General features: G+C 37.7%; 1 protein-coding gene across 16 annotated transcripts in view; it reads right to left on the bottom strand.

The window, feature by feature from the left end:
• The window catches only part of CDC42BPA (CDC42 binding protein kinase alpha), a 309339-nt gene that overhangs the window by 138955 nt on the left and 149074 nt on the right, over positions 1-21310 (bottom strand). For all 16 annotated transcript variants that reach the window (XM_056137674.1, XM_056137749.1, XM_056137680.1 and 13 more), the window contains exons 9-11: positions 20465-20544; positions 16096-16262; positions 11550-11672 (exon numbers count right to left, since the gene is read on the bottom strand). In XM_056137674.1, the coding sequence (XP_055993649.1) occupies positions 11550-11672; positions 16096-16262; positions 20465-20544 (370 nt within the window). The remainder of the gene's footprint in view (positions 1-11549; positions 11673-16095; positions 16263-20464; positions 20545-21310) is intronic.

The raw sequence follows: 21310 nt of genomic DNA, 5'->3' as shown, positions 1-21310 counted from the left end.
GAGCAATTCCTGAGTGCATGAGCCAGGAGTAACCCCTGAGCATCGACGGGTGTGACCCAAAAAGCAATAATAATAATAATAATAATAAATATATTTGATGTATAAAGCTACCAAATTAGTCAAGTAGAAAAAAAATTACAGGTTCAAAACTTTAAACAGAACAAACTGAAAGAAATCTACACCAAAAGATCCATTAAAAAAATAAAAAAGAAAAACGCTGAAAAGCAGCCGGAGAGGAAGGGGAAAAAATCTTATGTAAACAAATACACAAATACTCAGATTAACAGCAGATTTTTCCACAAAAATTTCATGCAGACTTATAGGAAGTGACACAATATCTAAAACAAAGTCACTTAACTCTGAATCACATACTTATCACAAATATTCATTAACAATAAAGAGAAATTAAGACACTGATGAACAAAACTATTTCTTGGCCTTTCCTTTAAAAATGACCAAGGGACATTCTTTTAAAACAAACAACAAAATGTTATCAGGAAGGAAGACAGAGTCTGACAGGTAAAAACATGGGTTAAAAACAATGTAACAGGTTATCTTAAATTTTTAAAATTATCTCACACTGAAAAAATATACAACAGCAGAGATAGAGGATATTTAAATATCTCTTCTAAAACATATGTACAGAAAATATTTAAAATAATTACATAATAGGGAGAAAAAATTGTTAAAACAGAAAAATATAAAATATTAAAATATAATATTAAACTATAAAATAGACTGTTCACAGTCACAGTCACAGTCCTCCCGTTGTTCATCGATCTGCTCGAGCGGGTCCAGTAACATCTCCATCGTGAGACTTGTTGTTACTGTGTTTGGCATATCGAATACATCATGGGTAGCTTGCCAGGCTCTGCCGTGCGGGCGAGATACTCTCGTACTCTCGGTAGTTTGCCAGGCTCTCCGAGAGGGGCGGAGGAATCACTGTAAGGAATTTGCCTTACAAGCAGTCAAAATAGACTGTTACAGCTATATTTTATGTATGTCTCACAATAAACATAAAACATGATCTTTGGATCAGAATAGATACATAAAAGATAAAGAGAAATAAATCAAAGGACATTACTAGGGACAATCATCAGTTCACATTTTAAGATAGAGAAACAAAGAGAGACAGAGTAACCACAAAAAAACTCAGAAAACAGTAATAAGTTATTACCTATCAACAATTACTTTAAGTAGAAATAGATTATATTCTCCAATCAAAACATGAAGTGATTAAATGAATGCCTTATGTTTCAAATAAGACATTTAAGACTTCTCTATAAGAGATTCATTTTGTCTTTATCTATACCTATATAGCCTTATCTATATTAACTATAAGATACTCACTTTATAAAGTCTATATAAAGTTACAGTGAAGGGATGGAAAAAGATATCCTAAGCAAGTGGAAACAATAATAGTAAATAGATATGCACAAAGAATTGAACAACTAGGAAGAGACACATACAAAACATTCCATCCCAAACAACAGAAGAATTCATATTTCTCAACTGGACTCCATAAAATATTCTCCAGTCATGGCTTGCTCCTCAAGCCCATGTTCCCTAGAATATGTCTTTCTCTTATTTGTCTCTGTTTCTTATCTTGCTGATTTCCATTCTGGAGAAGACTGTTTCCCTCTCAAACTTGTATATTTCTCTTTCTGTCCCCTCACATAGTTGTAATTAAGTTTCAATAAGAACTATCTTATTTCATACATACTCTCTCTCTCTCTTACTCTAGTTACAAAACGAGTCTTAAATTTAATAAGACCGAATAATACCTAACATACTGTTAGAACACAATGGCATAAAACTAAAAGAACAAGAAAAATGAAAGTTCTTATATTTATGGAGACTAAACAACATACTACTGAACACTAAATATGTAGAAGGAATTGGGTCGAGGGCTGGGGGAGGGGAGGACATGACATTGATGTGACTGACATGGTGGAGTGAAGCTGAAGTGAAGCCACTTTGGTGGATGGTGTGATGTTGAGAAAAAAAATTTTTTTTAACATTAAAGACTCCCAGTACCAACAGTATAAATTATGGTGCTTAAAACAAAACAAAAATCTTTTGAAAGACATAAATAGAAAAATCAAGACTACTAAGACAAGTAGAAGTTAATATACCATACCAAAGTTACAAAACACAACAAAAGCAGTTCTAAGAAGTTCACAGTGATCATTCATATACTAAAACACAAAATTATCTCAAATAATTTTATACAAGAAACTTAATAAGCCTTGAAACTAGAAGAAAGGTAAAGCAAAGAGGATGGATAAATAATAAAATAGAGAAAAAAAGAAAATAGAAAAGATCAGTGAAATTAAGTGCTGGTTTTATAAAAATGTAATCAACAAACTTTTAACTAAATTCACCAATAAAGAGAGGTCTCTAAATCATCTCAAAATCAGAAATGAAATAGGACATGTTCTGATACCACAGAAATAGAAAGTATATGAATCTATTCTGAACAATTACACACAAACTGAAGAAGTTAGAAGAAATGGAAATATTCCTAATTAAACACTCCTGACTAGAGCGACAGTATAGCAGGTAGACCGTTTGCCTTGCACACGGCCAACCCGGTTTCAATTCCTCTGTCCCTGGCAAGCTCCCGTTGGTGTATTCGATATGCCAAAACCAGTAATAAAGTAATAGTAAACAAGTCTCACAATGGAGTCGTTACTGGTGCCCACTCAAGCAAATCGATTAACAATGGGAGTACAGTGCTAACTACCTCCCAACCAAAAGTGAAAAAAGGTAACTAGATGGCTGCACTGACAAATTTTACCAAACTTTACAGGAGTATAGCAAACAACAAATTTCTGCATAGCAAAGGAAATTATCAACAAACAAAAGAATAATCTACTAAAATTTTGCAGATCATGTATCTGATGAGAGATTATGTGCAACATATATAAAGACCTGATACAAATTCAATAGTTAAACAGAAGCCAGGGATCAGGTTCAAGTGGTAGAGATTAATTATACTTCAAAAGTGTGAGACCTGGGTTTCATTCCTAGCCCTCAGCCACCCTTGAGCACCACCAGGTATGGTTCCTACAATTTAAGGAGGAAAAGAAGACAATCTTATTTTAAAATGGGAAGATGGTTGGAAAGAAGAGGGTGTTGCTTGCTTTGCATGCGGCAAAATTCAATCCCTAGAACCATATGTGGTCCCCCAGCACTCTCAAGAAGTGAACCCTGAGCACAGAACTATGACTAAGATCTGACCACCACCAGGTTTGGGCAAAAGCAAAAACAAACCAAAACGAAACAAAAATGTAGAGCTATGGTTCAGGGAGAGAGTACAGGGATTAGGAGGATGTACCCAGCTCTATTTTAGTTACAAGATCCACATGGCCCAAGCAGCAACATACTCTAAGGCACTAGCAATTCAACCAACTGGTTCAGTTGGCTGAGAATTACTAGGAGATGACCCTTTTAGCACCACTTGGGAGCTCCTCCATATACAACCCTGAGAAAGGGGGGAAGCTTTTCCAGCATATTACTAGTCATCATTATTTCCACTTCCAACGTTAAATCAAGTTCCAGTAAGTCCTGCCTTCTGTTATATTCGAGCTCACAGGCACTTTCTTATTTTGGGGCTTGTGTTTGGGCTACCTCTCTTGACTGGAACATGTTTCTCATGTAAGTGTACCACAAAAGCACCTATCTTCTTAAAGTTTTTGCTCAAAAGTCTCCTCCATAATAACTGCATCTAGACAATCTTACTTAAATTCACAACTCATTTACAATTCCAACCACTGTCATTCTGCTCTGCCTTTAAGCTCTAATTATTATCTTATAATAACCTGTCATTTAAAAAGATGTATATTCATTTTTGTTCTTGATGGTTTTTGGGCCTCTTTGCTCATTTTTTAAAAAAAAAATTTAAAGTGAAACACCATGAGGTGCAGTTATAGACTTACAAATTTTTGTGCTTGGGTTTCAGTTATACAATGATCAAGTACCCAAATGGCCAGTCCGGCTGAGCCAGGTTTGATTCCTTCGCCCCTCTCAAAGAGCTCAGCAACCTACCGAGTGTATCTTGCCCACACAGCAAAGCCTGGCAAGCTCCCCATGACGTATTCTATATGCCAAACACAGTAACAACAAGTCTCACAATGGAGATATTACTGCACCCGCTCGAGCAAATCAATGAGCAACAGGAGGACAGACAGTGCAGTGCTGTTGTCTGTAGATTTTTTGCACCTCACTTTACTGTTACTCTGCTACAGAGGCTTTCAGTGAGTTTTTCATTTCACCAATCAAATTCATTAGTTCATTTCTGCCTGTAGTTTCCTCATTTCTGCTCTAAGAGTCCCTTGTGTTTCAATGACTGTTTCATTGTTTATTGAGCTCATTAAACATCCTTCACTACACTTTATTGCATCTCTGGGGTATATTCCTAGAAGTGATATTGCTGGGAGCTCAATTTCTAATTTTCTAAGAAATGTCCATACTGTTTTCCAAAATGGTTGAACCAGTCGGCATTCCTACCAGCAGTGAAGGAGAGTCCCTTTCTCCCCACATTCACGCCAACACCGTTTGCTTTTGTTCTTTTGGATGTGGGTCAGTCTCTGTGGTTTGAGATGATATCTCATTGTTGTTCTGATCAGTAGCTCCCTAATGATTAGTGATGTACAGCATTTTTTCATGTGTCTTTTAGCCATTCAGATTTCTTCTTTGAGAAAGTTTCTGTTCATTTCATCACCCATTATCTTATGGGGTTGGATGTTTTCTTCTTGTGGAGTTCAACCAGTGCCTGGTATATCCTTGATATCAACCCCTTATCAGATGGGTATTGGATGAATATCCGTTCCCATTCTGTAGATTGTCTTTGTATTCTATTCACTATTTCTTTTGAGGTACAAAATCTTCTTAATTTAAGATAGTCCCATTTGTTTATCTCTGTTTCTACTTGCCTGGTCAGTGGCGAGTCATCTCTGAAGATATCTTTAGCTTTAATGTTGTGGAGGGTTTGGCCAACCTTGTCATCAATGTACCTTATGGATTCCAGTCTGATGTTGAGGTCTTTAATCCATTTTGATCTAACTTTTATACATGTGTTAGGTAGAGGTCTGAGCCCATTTTTTGCATGTAACTGTCCAGTTTTGCCAGCACCATTTGTTAAAGAGGCTTTCCTTGCTCCATTTCACATTTCTTGCTACTTTATCAAAGATTAGATGATCATATATTTGAGGGTGTGTGTAAGGATATTCAACCCTGTTCCATGGTCTACTGCTCTGCCTTTGTTCCAGTATCACGCTGTTTTAATTATTACCACTTTGCAGTAGAGTTTGAGGTTGAGGAAGGTGATGCCTCCCATTTTCATTTTCCCTAGAATTGCTTTAGGTATTCATGGGGATTTGTTGTTCCAAATGAATTTCAGGAGTGTTTGATCCACTTCTTTGAAGAATTTCATGGGCATCCTTATAGGGATCGCACTGAATCTGTATAATGCTTTGGGGAGTACTGCCATTTTGACAATGTTAGTTCTCCCAGTCCATGAGCAAGGGATATGTTTCCATTTCCGCATGTCCTCTTTTATTTCGTGAAGTAATGTTTTTTTTGTACAGGTCCTTTACCTCCTTAATTAAGCTGATTCCAAGGTACTTGATTTTCTGAGGCATGATTGTGAGTGGGATTGCTTTTTTCATGTCACTTTCTTCTCTCTCATTATTTGCATATAGGAAAGCTATGGACTTTTGTGTACTGATTTTATAGCCTGAGACTTTACTATTTAGGACTATTGTTTCTAGAAGTTTCTTGGTAGAGGCTTTGGGGTTCTCTGAATATAGTATCATATCATCTCCGAATAGTGAGAGCTTGATTTCTTCCTTTCCTATCTGGATGACCTTAATATCTTTTTCTTGCCTAACCGCTATTGCAATAATATATAGTATTCCAGTACTATATAGCACAGAAGTGGTGATAGTGGGCATCCTTGTCTTGTCCCTGATCTTTGAGGGAAGGCTCTTAGTTTTTCCCCACTGAGGATAATGCTTGCAGTAGGATAGTGATAGATGGCTTTTACTATATTGAGGAAGGTTCCTTCTATACCTATTTTGGTAAGAGTTTTCATCATAAACTGGTGCTGGATCTTGTCAAATGCTTTCTCTGCATCTACTGATATGATCATATGGTTTTTATCTTTTCTTTTGTTGATATTATGGATTATGTTGATTTCCAAATGTTAAACCATCCTTGGATCCTCGGAATGAATCACATTTGGTTGTGGTGTATGATCTTTTTGATTAGTTGTTGGATTCTATTTGCTAATATTTTATTGAGGATCTTCGCATCTGTGTTCATCAGAGATATCGGCTTGTAATTTTCTTTTTTGTGTGGTGTCTGTTTGCTTTTGGTATTAGGGTGACATTTGCACTCGTATGTCTATTGCAGCACTGTTTACAACCATGAGAATCTTGAAAAAACCCAAATGCCCAAGAACAGATGACTAGCTAAAGAAACTTGGGTACATCTACACAATGAAATACTATGCAGCTGTTAGAAAAGTGAAATTTGTATGTAAATGGATTAACATGGAGAGTATCATGCTAAGTGAAATGAGTCTGAAAGAGAGGGACAAACATAGGAAGATTGCACTCATTTGTGGAACATAACAAAATGGGAGACTAACACCCAAAGATAGTAGAGACAAGGAACAGGAGGATTGCTCCATGGCCAAGAAACCGGCCTCACATGTTGCGGGGGAAAGGCAATTCAGATAGAGAAGGGATCACCAGGTAAAGGATGTTTGGATGACCCACTCAGGATGGGAGATGTGTACGGACAGTAGACTATTGACCAAACATGATGGCCACTTAATACCTGCATTGCAGATCACAACACCCTCAAGGAGAGAGATAGTAAAAAGGGAATCCACCTGCCACAGAGGTGAGGGGTGGGATGGGGATGCAGGGGGAAATGTGGGAGGGATCCTGGGAACACTGGTGGTAGAGAATGAGCACTGGTAGAGGGATGGGTTACTCGATCATTGTATGACTGAAATGTAAGCATGAAAGTTTGTAAGTCTGTAACTGTATCTCACGGTGATTCATTAAAAATTAAAAAATAAACAGAAAAAAATCATCCTCCACATTTCCACTTTCACTTATCACTTAATCACTTAATCCCCGTTATTCATCGATTTATTCGAGCGGGTGCCAGTAACGTCTCCATTCATCCCGGTTGCGTGCTAGCGTAGCCCAATGGTATCTGTTCATTTTAGGAACATGTAGAGCCTCAAACCGATCATTTAGGGTCTTGACGAAGAAGTCTGACCATCTTATAGGTGGGCGTCCACGTGATCTTTTGATGTCTCGTGGAACCCAATCAGTAATGGCTCTAGTCCAGCGGTTGTCTGTAAACCTCATTACGTGTCCAGCCCATCTGATTTTTGATGTCTTGGCAAATGAGACAGCGTCCCTGATTCTTGAGCATTGACGAAGATCAGAACTCCGGATTCTATCTCTCATTTGAGTGAATCGTGATATTCCAAGCATAGTTCTTTCGATTCCTCTTTGAGAAACCCGAATAGCGTTCTCATCCTGTTTTCGTAGGGTCCAGGTCTCTGAGGCATATGTTAATGCAGGAAGAATAGTGGAATCAAAGAGATGTGCTCGTAGCTGGAGGTTCTTTGTCCTTTTAGTTATTTCTTCAATGCTCTTGAAGGCATTCCAAGCCGCTCTCTTCCTCCTGCGCAACTCAGGTGCCAGGTCATTCATCATGTTGATTTCTCGACCTAGGTATATATAACTGTTGCATTCGGAGATGGTGGTTCCGTTGAGAGCAAATGGAGCGTCAGGAACAAGGCTGTTTCTCATAAACATTGTCTTCGTAAGATTCAGCTGTAGTCCTACCTTTCCACACTCACGGTCAAAGTCGTTCAGCATTTGTGCCGCTTGGCTGATGTTTGGTGTTATTAGAACGATGTCATCAGCAAAGCGGAGGTGGTGTAGTTGCCGACCATCTATCTTCACTCCCATGTTTTCCCATTCTAGTCATCGCATGATGTTCTCGAGGGTGGCACTGAAGAGGTTTGGTGAAATGGTATCACCCTGCCGAACCCCTCTCTTGATATGGATGATTACTTCTTTGTAGAATGGTGAGATCTTGGTAGTGAATCCGCAATAGAGCTCACGAAGGATCCTGATGTATTGAGTTTGTACGCCCTGATTGGCTAGGGCTTCCATGACCGCTTCCGTCTCAACAGAATCAAAGGCCTTCTTTAAATCAATGAACGTTAGACAGAGCGGCATCTTGAACTCCCGAGATACCTCAATGAGCTTGGTTATTGTGTGGATATGGTCAACGGTACTGAATCCTTTTCGGAATCCAGCTTGTTCACATGGTTGTCCTTCATCTAGTGTTCTGCTAATCCTATTCAGGATGACTCGAGTGAATAGTTTGTAGATGACAGACAATAGGCAGATTGGGCGACAGTTGCCAATGTCGTGGATGTCTCCTTTCTTGTATAGTAGTATAGTCTTGCTGGTTTTCCATTGGGATGGAACCTTGCATTCAGACAGGTAGCGTGTGAAGAGTCGAGCCAATGTATTGATGAGTACTGATGGTAAGTTCTTCAGGTGTTCAGGTCTGATCTTGTCTGGGCCAGGTGCTTTTTGTTTCTTTACCGACGAGATGGCATGTTGGATTTCAGAAGGGAGAACATTGGGAACGACATATCCATCATGTGGTATGTGGTATGTGGGCAAGTGGATGTGGCTATTAAAGAGATCTGAGTAGAAGTCATGAATAATCTTCTCCATTGCCCTTCTGGAAGATGTGATAGATCCATCATGATGTCGGAGGGCAGTCATCTTGGTTTTGTAGTTGGTGAAGGACAGGCGGGCATTACGAATGTTTTTCCCAGCTTCTGCTGCATCTACCAGTACTGCTGCTCTCCTGTTTTTGAGGTCATTCTTGATGGCTTTTCTGCACTGTTTTGCCAGTTCGGACGTTTGCTTGTGGTTGCCTGAGGCACGTGCCAAGCCACGTTGGCGAATAAGTTCAAGAGTGTTCGAAGAAAGACCGTTTTTTGTGGTTATCTCTCTCTTGGCATTCCTTGCACAATCATGGAGGTGCTGAATCATTCGATCGTATTCCTCATCAATGTTGTCAATGATGGCATCTTCCCATGTTGCCGCAACAGAGCCAAAGAGTTCCCAGTTGGTGGTTGTTCTGGGAGTCCTCTTCTTAAACCTTGCATTCTTTTCTCCTCGTTCTGTGAGGTAGAATTTTGCACGAAGAAGACGGTGGTCTGATCCCGTTTGGAATTTTGGGACAACAGCAACATCGGTTAGGCAAAACCGCCGATTGAATATGATGTGGTCTATTTCATTGTGGAACCGTCCATCGGGAGACTCCCATGTCCAACGTTTAGACTCAGCCTTTTGGAATTGTGAGTTACCATGGAAGGTTTTGGTTGACATGATGAACTCAGACAGTCTGTCACCCTGTTCGTTCAATTCCAGGCCATGGGTTCCGATGTGGAGTTCATCGACTGATCTTCTTGGTCCTATTTTGGCATTAAAATCACCGACAATGATCTTGTAGAAGGTATGATCTTCTTTATAGAATTTCTCCAGCTCCATGTAGAACTTCTCAGTTTCTTTTTCACCATAACTGGATGTTGGTGCATAGACAACAAAGATAGAAACTGCCGGTAGTTAGATCCAGTAATAAATGGATCTCATTTCCCTAACCCTGAATATGCAGAGTCGAGAAGGATATGGAAGGAGAAGCTGATAAAAACACCAAGGCAGACATAGGCTACCAAAACGCAGAAAAACAAAAATGATTGTCTGTACTTTTAATGCTCGTACGCTGGCATCTGCTGCATCCATTGAAGACCTTATGGTACAAGCACGAAAGATCAAGTACGACATCATTGGTCTGACCGAAACAAGAAGACATCAATCTCATCATGCTGTTTTCGACACTGGAGAAGAACTGTTCCTTGGAACATGCGATAAAAGAGGCGTCGGTGGTGTCGGTATCCTTGTCAACACAAACTTAGTCACAAGCATTGATTCATTTGAATGCCTAACAACCCGAATCGGACGATTACATTTCCACTTTAAAGTGGAAAATTTGAGAGGCTATATAGATCATTATTACTGGTTGAAACTTCTGTCATGGTTCTGCACTACTTTACCATTGTGACCTTTACAGTTTGGAGATGTTTCTTTTGTGTTGTTACATGGTTAGGCACCTACAGTTAGGATGTCTTTGTATATTTACATAAGTAATGAAGACACAGGGAGCAAAATGGCAATCCTGAGTAAAAAGCAGGGCCTCTGACACTGAGTTTCCTCAGTTTCCTGGAACTAGGGCGGGTGAAGCGAAGCCAGGGTAGTTTAGCAACTTTCCTTATCCTTATCTATTTCGTGGGGAGGGAATTTCTGATCAGGGGGAAAAGTGATGTTCTGAGTTGGAGTTTTTGTTTGCTTTCATATTGTTTTTGTTTGGGTCCAGATTTAGCTATGATCAGGATATATTCCTACTCTGTGCCCAGAGATTACACTGCCAGTGCTTGGGGGATAACAAATGATGCCTAGGATTGAACTGGAGTTGGCACATGCAAGGATTTTTTTTTAACTGTCATGTTTTTATATATGGTTTTGCCCTCCATCTGGGAAAGAATAAAGATTTTTGTTATTATATTTATTACTGTATCTTAGTAACCTTATACAATACCTAGTACATATGATTGGTGTTCAGCAAATACTTGTTAAATGAGGGGAATGAATGAATGAATGTTGTAGGCATATCAATAGATGTCAAAGTAATTTGTGGGTAGGGGCTCCTGAATGGTGCTTAACAGAGCTGCAGTGATACTTGGTCAACCTGGCATGTGGTTCAATACTAAGGTGAGCAGATGCTGTATAGTTCAGTCCTTGCCATGACGCCCAACTGGGTACCCCAACAGTGCTCAGGGGCCTCCAAAGCTGTACTCTGAAAAGCTTAGGGGACCATGAGGTGCTAAGGACTTAACCAGGCTCAATCACATACAAGATTTGTGTCTTAGCCCTTGAATCATCTCTCTCACTGTTGTTAAATTTAATTCTAATTATACTCAACAAAATACTGAAAAATGAACTATAATCAAGAAAATAAAAGTTCACCTGCAGAATATCTAAAAACATGCAATTCTTTTATCCACACTCTCCTTTAACACTCTCTTGCACTCATACATATCCTTTTAAAGAAAAGTTCCAGTTTAATATTAAAAACCAACAGGACTTCCAAAGAGGTCTCTTTATTCATTTAAATCTCATTTAGGCACTCCTGTGTAATCTCCATGTGCTTATTTATGTTTTTCATAATATTTTCACATGTATTGCAAAGACTAGCTTTCCAGACAAAAATGTAAGCTCCTTTGGAGTAGAAACCTTTAACACTTGCTTTTCATTAATTGGCAGATAATTCATATTATCTAGTACACAAGTACTCAATAAAAGTTCTATAAGCAAACAATACATTTTAAAAAGCTCATTAAATGGAATTAATAGTTAATCACAGAAATTTACCTCTTACTTGTTTTCTTAGTTTTTCAATTTCTTCTTTTAAATTTTTTATTTCTAGATCTTTGCTTGCTGTTAATGGACCATCGCCAGTTGAATGTTGCAGTGCTTGAACTGTCTGTGTTGACTCTTAAAAGAAATAAGGAAAAGGATAAGATATATGGACACTTCTTTTTTAGGGGGAAGGAGCCTCCAAAGAAGTACTTGGAGGATCTTTACAATCACTCTCAGTAATACTCTGCTAACCAGGATGAGTGATTCAGTCCAGCAATGCAATACTGCTTGGGCCACCTCCAGACCTACACCAGTGGTGCCTGGTGGACAGGCTGTACTAAGGACCATTTCTCAGTATTTGAAAAAGCAATTTATTTCTTCTTAGAGAAATCCCTACATCATTCCATCAAAGCATCTGTTCATTAACAGAAAGCATGTAGATATACTAAAATTAAATCATAAAATGCCAGTGCCTGCATCTTTAAAATCATGACACAAATCAAAAGATTTCACCTTTGAATGGGTGAACTATTCAATGTATGTTGCAAGTAAATCACTATTTGGTCATCTTATCAGCTAGCAATGAGTATCCTCATGCAGTAGCTTTAAAGGATCCTATTTCAGGCTATTCATAATACCTAAATCTGATAAAGGAAGGTTTGGAACTATTAACATATATAATAAAGTGGTGGCTTTCCACGCTGTATTTATCAAACTGCAGAACAACCAAAAAACTGTTTCATCAACTTGAGACTATTAATTCATTTTGTAATTTTAATCAAGAGACTCAAGGCATTATGTAACAATAACTTCAATGAGGTTTATGTCATCATATCATAAAAATATGGGGGGAAGCTTTAAGGTTTATGTCAGAAATTATATCATCCTGAAAATGAGTTACAAGTTAAGTCTCCATCATAAATTTTTGTTAGAACATTATGATTATTTTACAAATTTGTAATACATGAATAAAGAACCATAACTTAAAGAGATTTTCTCATTTGTTTTTGCTATTTATATAAAGCAAAAGCAGCATGCTGGCCAACAAATGTTTGTTAATTTTAATTTAAGGTGAGAATTATGCCAAATTGTACATCAAATTACAGTCTTCATAATCAAACATGGTCTTCATAAAAAAACACCCAACATTTCTTACATTTCTTTGAGTATAAAACATGCTAAAACTGGTGCTTTCTTAACTCACTGTATTTTTAAATTTAATTTTGATAATTGTTCATGATGATCACACTTAATATTCCAATACCTATCTTATTTACTATTTTGAAAAGAACATCTTTAATGTTCTTTTCATTAAAGGCATTAATAGGAACTACTTTCTCATACCGCCCTATACTGCAGGTGGTCCTTTCTTCAGGTAATGGGGATGAGGTGAATATCTTTACCTCTCTATGCTACTTCTATCCTTAATCGTAGTTCTCCTAAAATGCTATTATCTATTTATTATAGATATTCACTAGCTTTCATGTCATTCTCTCTTTGAATAAAAATCTTACAAATTTCCATTAAAAATTTTCCTGTCAAATGCCCTGCCACAGAGGCAGGGTGGGATGGGAGGATGGGGGATGGGAGGGATACTAGGATTAGTGGTGGTGGAGAATGGGCACTGGTAAGGGAGGGGAGGGGTACTTGATCATTATATAACTGCAACACAAGCACAAAAATTTGTAAGTCTACAACTGTACCTCATGGTGTTTCACTAATAAAAATTTAAAAAAAAATTTCCCTGTCAAAGAGGCAAGCTGGTGGGTGGGAGAAAAAACATGGACATTGGTGAAGAGAAGTTGACACTGGTGATGGAATAGGTGTGGGTAAACTGTATACCTCTAACTCAACTCAACTCAACCTCTAACTCAAATAATTCTAAAGATAACTACATAATTTTTTAAAATTTCATACACTGTTCTCTATCATTTCCATATTATTTCTTTTATTATCAGTAACAACTTTTATGTCAACCTAATATTCTGCTGTCTGAAGACATAAGTGCCTCATGGTAGACACTGCTGTTTTTCTGTTTTTCTCTCGTTTAACCCAATAACTCATGGATCAAATTCAACATATAGTTTGAGGGTTGATGGTGATTTAAAACAGGGTGGTAGCATCAGAGTGAATAATAACTAAATTCTGGATCTAAGTGGACCCAATTTTCTAATGGATGATATGTCAGAGTGTGTAAGCAAACTGTGTTTTATTTAGTATCAACAGATACTTCATTCTTTTATAAATTAAAGGTTCTCAGTAATTCTGCTTTGAACAAGACAGTAGGTACCACTTTCCCAATAGCATATGCTTACTTTGTGTCTCTATGTCACCTTTAATAAAAGGTACTTATACTGTTTCTTTAATCAGTGTTATTAGAAACAATAAAATGCAGTATAATGTAAACATAGTTTCATATGCAATAAGAAAACATCTGTGTGCCTCTATTGCAGTATTCACTTTACACAGTTGTCTGAAACCAAACTTGTGTTCTTTCTAAAGTATGCCTGTATAAGGATTTGTTACAAGCGACTAAAAACATTGATACCTCTCACAATCATACATTAAAGAGTTAAAGAAAAATCAGCAAGAGAAATTGAGAAAAAGTGGCTTAGAAGGAAAAGAAAAACCAAAATATTAAACCAAGACCCCATAAAAATAACAAAACAAAACAAAACAAAACCAAAAAAACCAGCTTTAGGGATGGGCAGAGAGTAAGGGAAATGATCAGTAGGGTCAATTCCTATAGATCCATTAAAATATAAAGACTGGGGAATGATCACTGTTTTTTGTTAAATGGGAAAGAGAAATGAGCTAAGGTACACGACTGGGAAGCACTGGTTAGACAGAATTATTCAACGAACACTGCACACTAAAAACTCTTCTTGTTTACTTAATTTTATATCGTAGTTGAAAAAGCATGGTTCTAATAGCATTTATGTTCATGCTTGTGGTGAACAAAATTACGACGTCCCACCACCAAAAGTGCCCATGACCCTCAATCACCGTCCTGGTAGCAACAAAAGACATTGTCAACCTAAGAACTATACAAATAGCGAACAGACCTAAATTAATAGTTCTTAGTACCAAACAAAATCCTAACACCCTGATATTTCTCTGCTATTTTTCACAGACATGATACAAGATGATATATCTTCACTATATGATCAATTGTGCATGCTATTTCTCCCTCATATACATGATTTTCCAAGATTAATTCTTAAACATCTTTAACATCTGTAGACTCATACATCAACACAACACTATTTGGAATAAAACAAAAACATTCTTTCACTTCAATATTTACTATATAGGGACTGGAGCGATAGCACAGTGGGTAGGGCATTTGCCTTGCACATGGCTGATTCGGGTTCAATTCCCAGCATCCCATATGGTCCCATGAGCCCCACCAAGGGTAGTTCCTGAGTGAGGAGCTAGAAGTAATCCCTGCGTATCACCGAGTATGACCCAAAATGCAAACAAAACAAAACAAAACAAAACAAAAACAAAATTTACTATATGTATACATATATACATATATTTATATGCATGTGTACATATACTATATATTTACAAACATAGTAAATGTATACTAAATGTATATAGCCTGATACTGTATACAACAAATATACATCTATATATACACAGATATATATGTGTATGTGTCCATATATAGCCTGTGCTGGCAAGATTTGCTTATAAGCAGTTTTCTTATCAATAAAGCCCTCCTTTTACATTCAGTTGTTTCTGTGTTGCTATGATTTTGGGTGACAAACTTCAACCACACATTTAGCAATGTTGTATTTATAAAGGATTAGGGGTTTGACAAAAGAGCTTGACAAAGAGAAAGAACTGATAACTTTGAGAGTATATGTAATGTTATCATAAAATGAGATTAGGATAAAAGAAGACAGGTAAAAGGAGATATAATTCTAATTATTTGTAGAAATGAAGGAAATGTGAGTTAAATCACTAGAGGAAACTAAAAAATAAAAGCGAAAGATTATAAAGTATTTGAATCTAAGATTAAACAAAAAATTGTAGATATCATAATATCAAGATAAAACTCATGAAAAATGAGAAGTGGATGAGCCATTGTGGAAGCGAACACCACTGAAAGTAAAGAATTAAGAGATCAATATGCCAGAATATTAAAAACTCACCAATAAACATTTTAGAATCACCAAGTATTAAAACAGGAGTGATTATGTAGAGACTAACATTGCTGGACACAAAAACTTTTAAGAACTGAGGAGCCATTATTAGAAAAGTCATATAAAATGTTATAATATAGGGCAGTAACGATTTCATTTTCTTAGTAGCTCCATTTCCCTCTACCCAGGGCTATATATTTCTATACATTTATATACAGTGATTTGTATGTATGAAAAACAAACATTTTTGTTGCTTAGTGTTAATTTGAAGATTTTTACATAAAGGTACATTAATGATTTCTCTACAGAATAAAGTAACTCAAGATAAAACCACAACTTAAATGGTTCTTAACACTGTGTGTGCAATTCCAAAAAAGGTATTACTATCTTTAAAATATATTTACCTTGAAGCTTTCTACTTAGTTCAAGTTTTTCCTGTTCAAGGCGTTTAATTCTTCTTTCATAAGCTTCAGTTGCTAAATTGTTGTCTAAAGTTCTCTGAAGATTAACATCAAGATCTAGGGATGTGGGACCAGCCGTAACTCTTAAACAGCTCCGATCAGAAAGAACACTTAAAAAAAAAATTACATACTTATATTAAAATTAAAAGATAACAGAAATATTTTGAGGTTGCCCATTTAAGACATGGATTTGAATATCTAGTTACAATTATTCAATTAAAATGATTGTAAAATACTTTTTCACAAAAATCACTATAATTATTTACAGAAGCATTTTAGTAGAGCTCTAGGGATTAAACCCCCGGTGTAATGCATGTGAAGCATATTCTACTAATATACTACATCCTCAGCCCTAGAAGCATTTTTTAAAATAAAAACTGAAGGGAAATAGACATAATACTGGGCGGGGTTAAGGAACTTGACTTGTATCTGATCCCTGACATCTCATATGTACCCTGAGCACCAGGAATGTACCAAGGACCCCAATCCAGGGATCCCACAACACAGAAAACAAAAAGATCCTGAGACAGGAGTGATCCCTGACTATAAAGATAAAAGTATGGTCAGAGCACTGCTGAGTAAGGACCAAAAACCAAAAAGAAAAAAAAATTAAAACAAAAAAATCTCAAATTTTTTAAGTGATCATAGACTACAAAATAAAGATTGTTGAAGGGATACTGATAGTTTAAAATAATGTGTTCCGGGTCTAAGCAAAATTAATAGTCAAAGTCACCAATCATGATCTTCCTTACCAGAATTAGAAATATAAAAGTGAATTAATTTAATTCAATACAAAAGTAATTTGAAATACTTGAATTACTAAGCATTTAATACTGAGTAAAATGTACAAACTCCTTTCCTACATGGTGCTCATATTCCAAAGACACAAACACAAGGAGCCAGAATGACAGCTAAACAAGCTGGAGCACAAGGAGGCCCACGTTTGATGCCCAGTACTGCATATGGCCCCCTGAACACCACCAGAAGTGAACTCTGAGCACTGAAATGAGAATGAACAGCTGCTACACATTCAGATATGGCCCTAAATAATAAACTAATAAGCAAGATAAGGTATACATTAACTACTTTAAACAGTCTTAAGTGTTAGAAAGAAAAACCAGAAAAGGGAGAAATGAAGTATATTAGGGGGAATGAAGAAAATTTTATCTAAGAAGATAAAACAAGAAAATCAAAAAAGCACTCAGAGAGTAACTTGAATAAATCTAGAAAAAGTAAGAGGATTAAGCAAGGAAACATCAGGGGAATAGCATTTCAGGTAGATCAAACAGATACCAATGATGGGAAATGTATACTGATGGAGAGGGATGATGTTGGAACACTGTATGACTGAAACCTAAGCATGAACATGGTATGGGTCTATATCACAGTGATTCAATAAAAGAATTTATTTTTAAAAGGGGTGGGTGTTTGATCATTGTATGACTGAAACTCAAACATGAAAGCTTTGTAACTGTTTCTCACAGTGTTTCAATTTTTAAACAAAGGTGAAAAAAAAGTGGGTACAGCATGTACTGTTTGGGTACAGTAGTGAAAAGATCTTTATCACTGGAACGAACTGAGCAAGAAAAGAGTATTAGGAAAGAGAATCAGAAAAATTAATGAGAGTTGTAAGACTTTGGGTTTTTGGTCAAAAAGAAAAATACAAAGAAAGGATTCTCTTTGATTCATTTGGTGGCTACCAAAAAGCAAGTGGAAAAGGGATGGGAAAGTTGGAAGAAGGTGGGACAAGTGGTAAAGGACAGAAGTGGACACATACGTGATGTTGGTGGGCCCCACGGGTGACTTATGTGAAGGGGGGAGGAGAAAGACGGTCATTTTCTCCCCACCCGCCTCTGCCACCCGGGACCCAGGGTTACTGGGTTCTTGTCTTGCCTCGCAGAAAGGAATTTCAGGAGTAGACAAGCAGTGAAACAAATAGATTTTATTTGGAGGATTTTTAGGTGCGGGGGAGGGGGGGGAGGAGTGAGGGGGGGTAGGGAGAGAGAGAGAGAGAGAGAGAGAGAGAGAGAGAGAGAGAGAGAGTGAGTGTGTGTGTGTAACATACTCAAGAGAGAACACAGGCTTCTCCAAGGGCAGAGAGAGAGCCCCTACACACATCCTAGCATTAGACACGAAAGCATGAAAATACACAAGAGGGGAGATGCAGACGACACATGTGCTCGGGCACCACATGTGCTAGGCCACTTGGGCACAAGCAGCACATGGGCTTGGGCAGCATATGCGCACCCTTCCTTTGTTCAAGGTGGCCTTTATAGGGTTTTTCCAACCTGCCCCCACGTGGGGCTTCTTCTCAGGTAAAAGTTCATTGCTAAGGAGATTACCAGGGAGGCTGGGAGTGGTGATGGTCTTCTTTGGGCTGGATTGCTGGAGTTAACTGGATTGAAAAGGAGGTTCGAAGGTTCCCTATTGGACTAGGGAAAAGAGAAAAACACCTTAAGGAGTATTTTGCCCTTGGGCAGTCTGGAAGAGCTTTGGAATACCTTTCAGGTGGTATTCCCTTTGAACTTGGTAGGCCCCTTAGGAAGGGTTTTCTTATGTTGATTTTGCTACCAGTCTGGCTGAGGTGTCAGCCTGGAGAGATAAGGGAGTTAGGGGAAGAGGAGAGGAGAGACAGGAGTAAATGAAGAGAGGATTGGAAAAAACTACAACTAAGAGCAACCAGCCTGGCCCTCCTTTCTTCCACCATCTGCCCCATGGTCCGGGCTGTCCTGGCTGGGTGTGTGGTCCGGGGAACCCTGAATGCAGGCAGCTAAGGGAAGAGCCTTTGGGGCCTCCCTCTGGCCGCCCCTTAAAGAGTTTGTACAATAGAGTTCAATGGAGACATCAATAAAAATGTGATGAGTGAAGAAATGGGAGCACAAGCCTAACTGGAGTGGGGCCTAAGAAAGAATATGAGAAAAATGAACAAAACATTAGGCTACAGATTAGAACAATTTTTGCTATAATGTGTAGCACAGAAGGAATGGTGGCAGGTAAACAAATAAGAGAAATTTTATTTTTCCTTAAGAGAAAAATTTCATGTTTTTGAACTAATGGGAATGAGCTAATGATGCAAGTAACAAAAAAGAAAAGTATGATGTAAGCAAGTATTAGATGAGAGGAAAAAAGTGGAATTAAAAGTGGGCTTTAGTTCATTCATAAAAAGAAGAGTATATAAGGGGGGAGAGAGAGAATGCAGTGGGCAGAGTGTTTGCCTGGCACAAAGCCAACCAGGGTTCATCCCCAGAACCCCATATAGTCAACTGGATTCCCATCCAGGAATGATTCCTTTGTTGTTGTTTTTGTTTTTAAAGGCACACCTGGTGGTGCTTGGAGCTCTGTGATCAAGGGACAACATTGGGTGCCTAGGACTGAATCTGGGTTGGCCTCAACAAGGCTGACACCTTACCCACTGCACTGTTCTATCTCTGTGGCCCCAAGAGTGGTACCTAAGCATAGTTGGGTATGGTCAAAAGAAAAAAGTTTATGAGTTGGGAGGTACTCAGGGAATAAATTCAGTGACTGGAGCTTAAAGAGGTTCTCTGCTATGTCATTCAATCCTATCAGAGAGGAAGCAAAGAAAAAGGAAAACAGTGATTTCAGAGGAAAGAATAAAGCATGAAAAAGTTATCTAGGAGAGTAAAAGGGTAATACATTGTATCTGTCAAGCAACAACTCTGCATTTGAGGTCAGTAATCATGAACTTGAAATGAGACAGGAGGCGGGGGGGTCGGGGGGGTTAATAATAAACATAAACTTGGCAAAACCAGAGTAAGAGGATGAGAAGTAGTTAAGGAATTAAGGCAGTAAAGGGATTTTTAAATAACAAACATTAACTTTAGCAGAACCTGTGTAAGAGAATGAGAAATATTCAAGGAGTTGAGGGAGCAAACAAGGAATAATTATATAACTATTCTCATTGGAATTTAAAATAGATAAGAAAGAAAAAGATGATGTGAATGGAATGACAGTGAAAATGGTAAGATAAGTTTACTGCAACAGTTGGAGCCTGACACCTAGAAAGTTATTTATTGAATAATATGAGATTCTTCTGATTCCTGAACTAAAGGAATTCTAAATTCTAATTCTAAGATTCCAAGTTCACTATCTGGTCTATCCTTTTGATTCCAAAAGGAATTAAGACTCTTACCTGTTCTATTAATTTTATAATGCCTGACTTTTTCAGTAACAGATTCAGCCTATTTTTAGAACTTCATTTACAAAGGTTCTCTTATATATTACATAACTTTAAAATCTCAATTTATGTTAAATTGCTTTAAATTGTTTTATCATGTTAACTTTTAAAACTTACCAACTACTAGTATATGTAAAGCCAACAAATGGCAGGTGGTGGCCAGAAAATGCAGTATGTGTTGGTGGGGGCATCGTTTCCTGAAAGAGGAAGAAACATCTGGTGAGAACTACTATCCACAGTAGACTTGGCTATGAATATTAGTTGCCAACAGAAAATGTGAGACTGTTCTATTCAGAAATAGTCGTAAGTTTGGCACATATTTTAATGATATAAAACACAGACTACAAACAGTAAAGGCCAATACTACAAGGATAAACACTATTATGAACATAGTATCTAAACTATAATAAAAAGTGTGTGTGTGTGTTTTGCTTTTTTGGATCACACCCGGCAATGCACAAGGGTTATTCCTGGCTCATGAACTCAGAAATTACTCCTGGTGGTGCTCGGGAGACCATATGAGATAATGGGAATTGAACCCCAGTCGGCCACGTGCAAGGCAAACACCCTACCAGCTATGCTAGCGCTCCAGCCCCTATAATAAAAATGTTTTAATAAAAAAGATTGAAAGTCTGATATTGAAAATATTGACTTCATTCACAGATCTTATATTTGCAAATTCATCTAGTTACTAAAATTAATTTTAACCCAAAACCAATATTCCAGTGTTTTTATAGTCATTTGCAAGGTATATATAAATAAAAAACTGAGCTGCTCCATGCATATGGCTCCCACCTGGAGTTAAGATGCTCTGCCTGACTGGTTGTCATACCCAAATTTGCCTCCAGGCACCATCTTAGTGCAACAGCCCCAGCCCAGAGACACAGCAGCAAGTTCCCTGAAAGACAACACAGTGCTGGAGATCTCTCTGGGCCCCATACTGAGCCAATTTCACCAGGGTAC

The sequence above is a fragment of the Sorex fumeus genome, unplaced genomic scaffold, assembly GCF_029834395.1.
Source record: "Sorex fumeus unplaced genomic scaffold, SorFum_2.1 ptg000007l, whole genome shotgun sequence".
Taxonomy (NCBI): domain Eukaryota; kingdom Metazoa; phylum Chordata; class Mammalia; order Eulipotyphla; family Soricidae; genus Sorex; species Sorex fumeus.
Note: the sequence above shows the minus strand (reverse complement) of the source record. Positions and strands in the feature narration are given on the sequence as shown.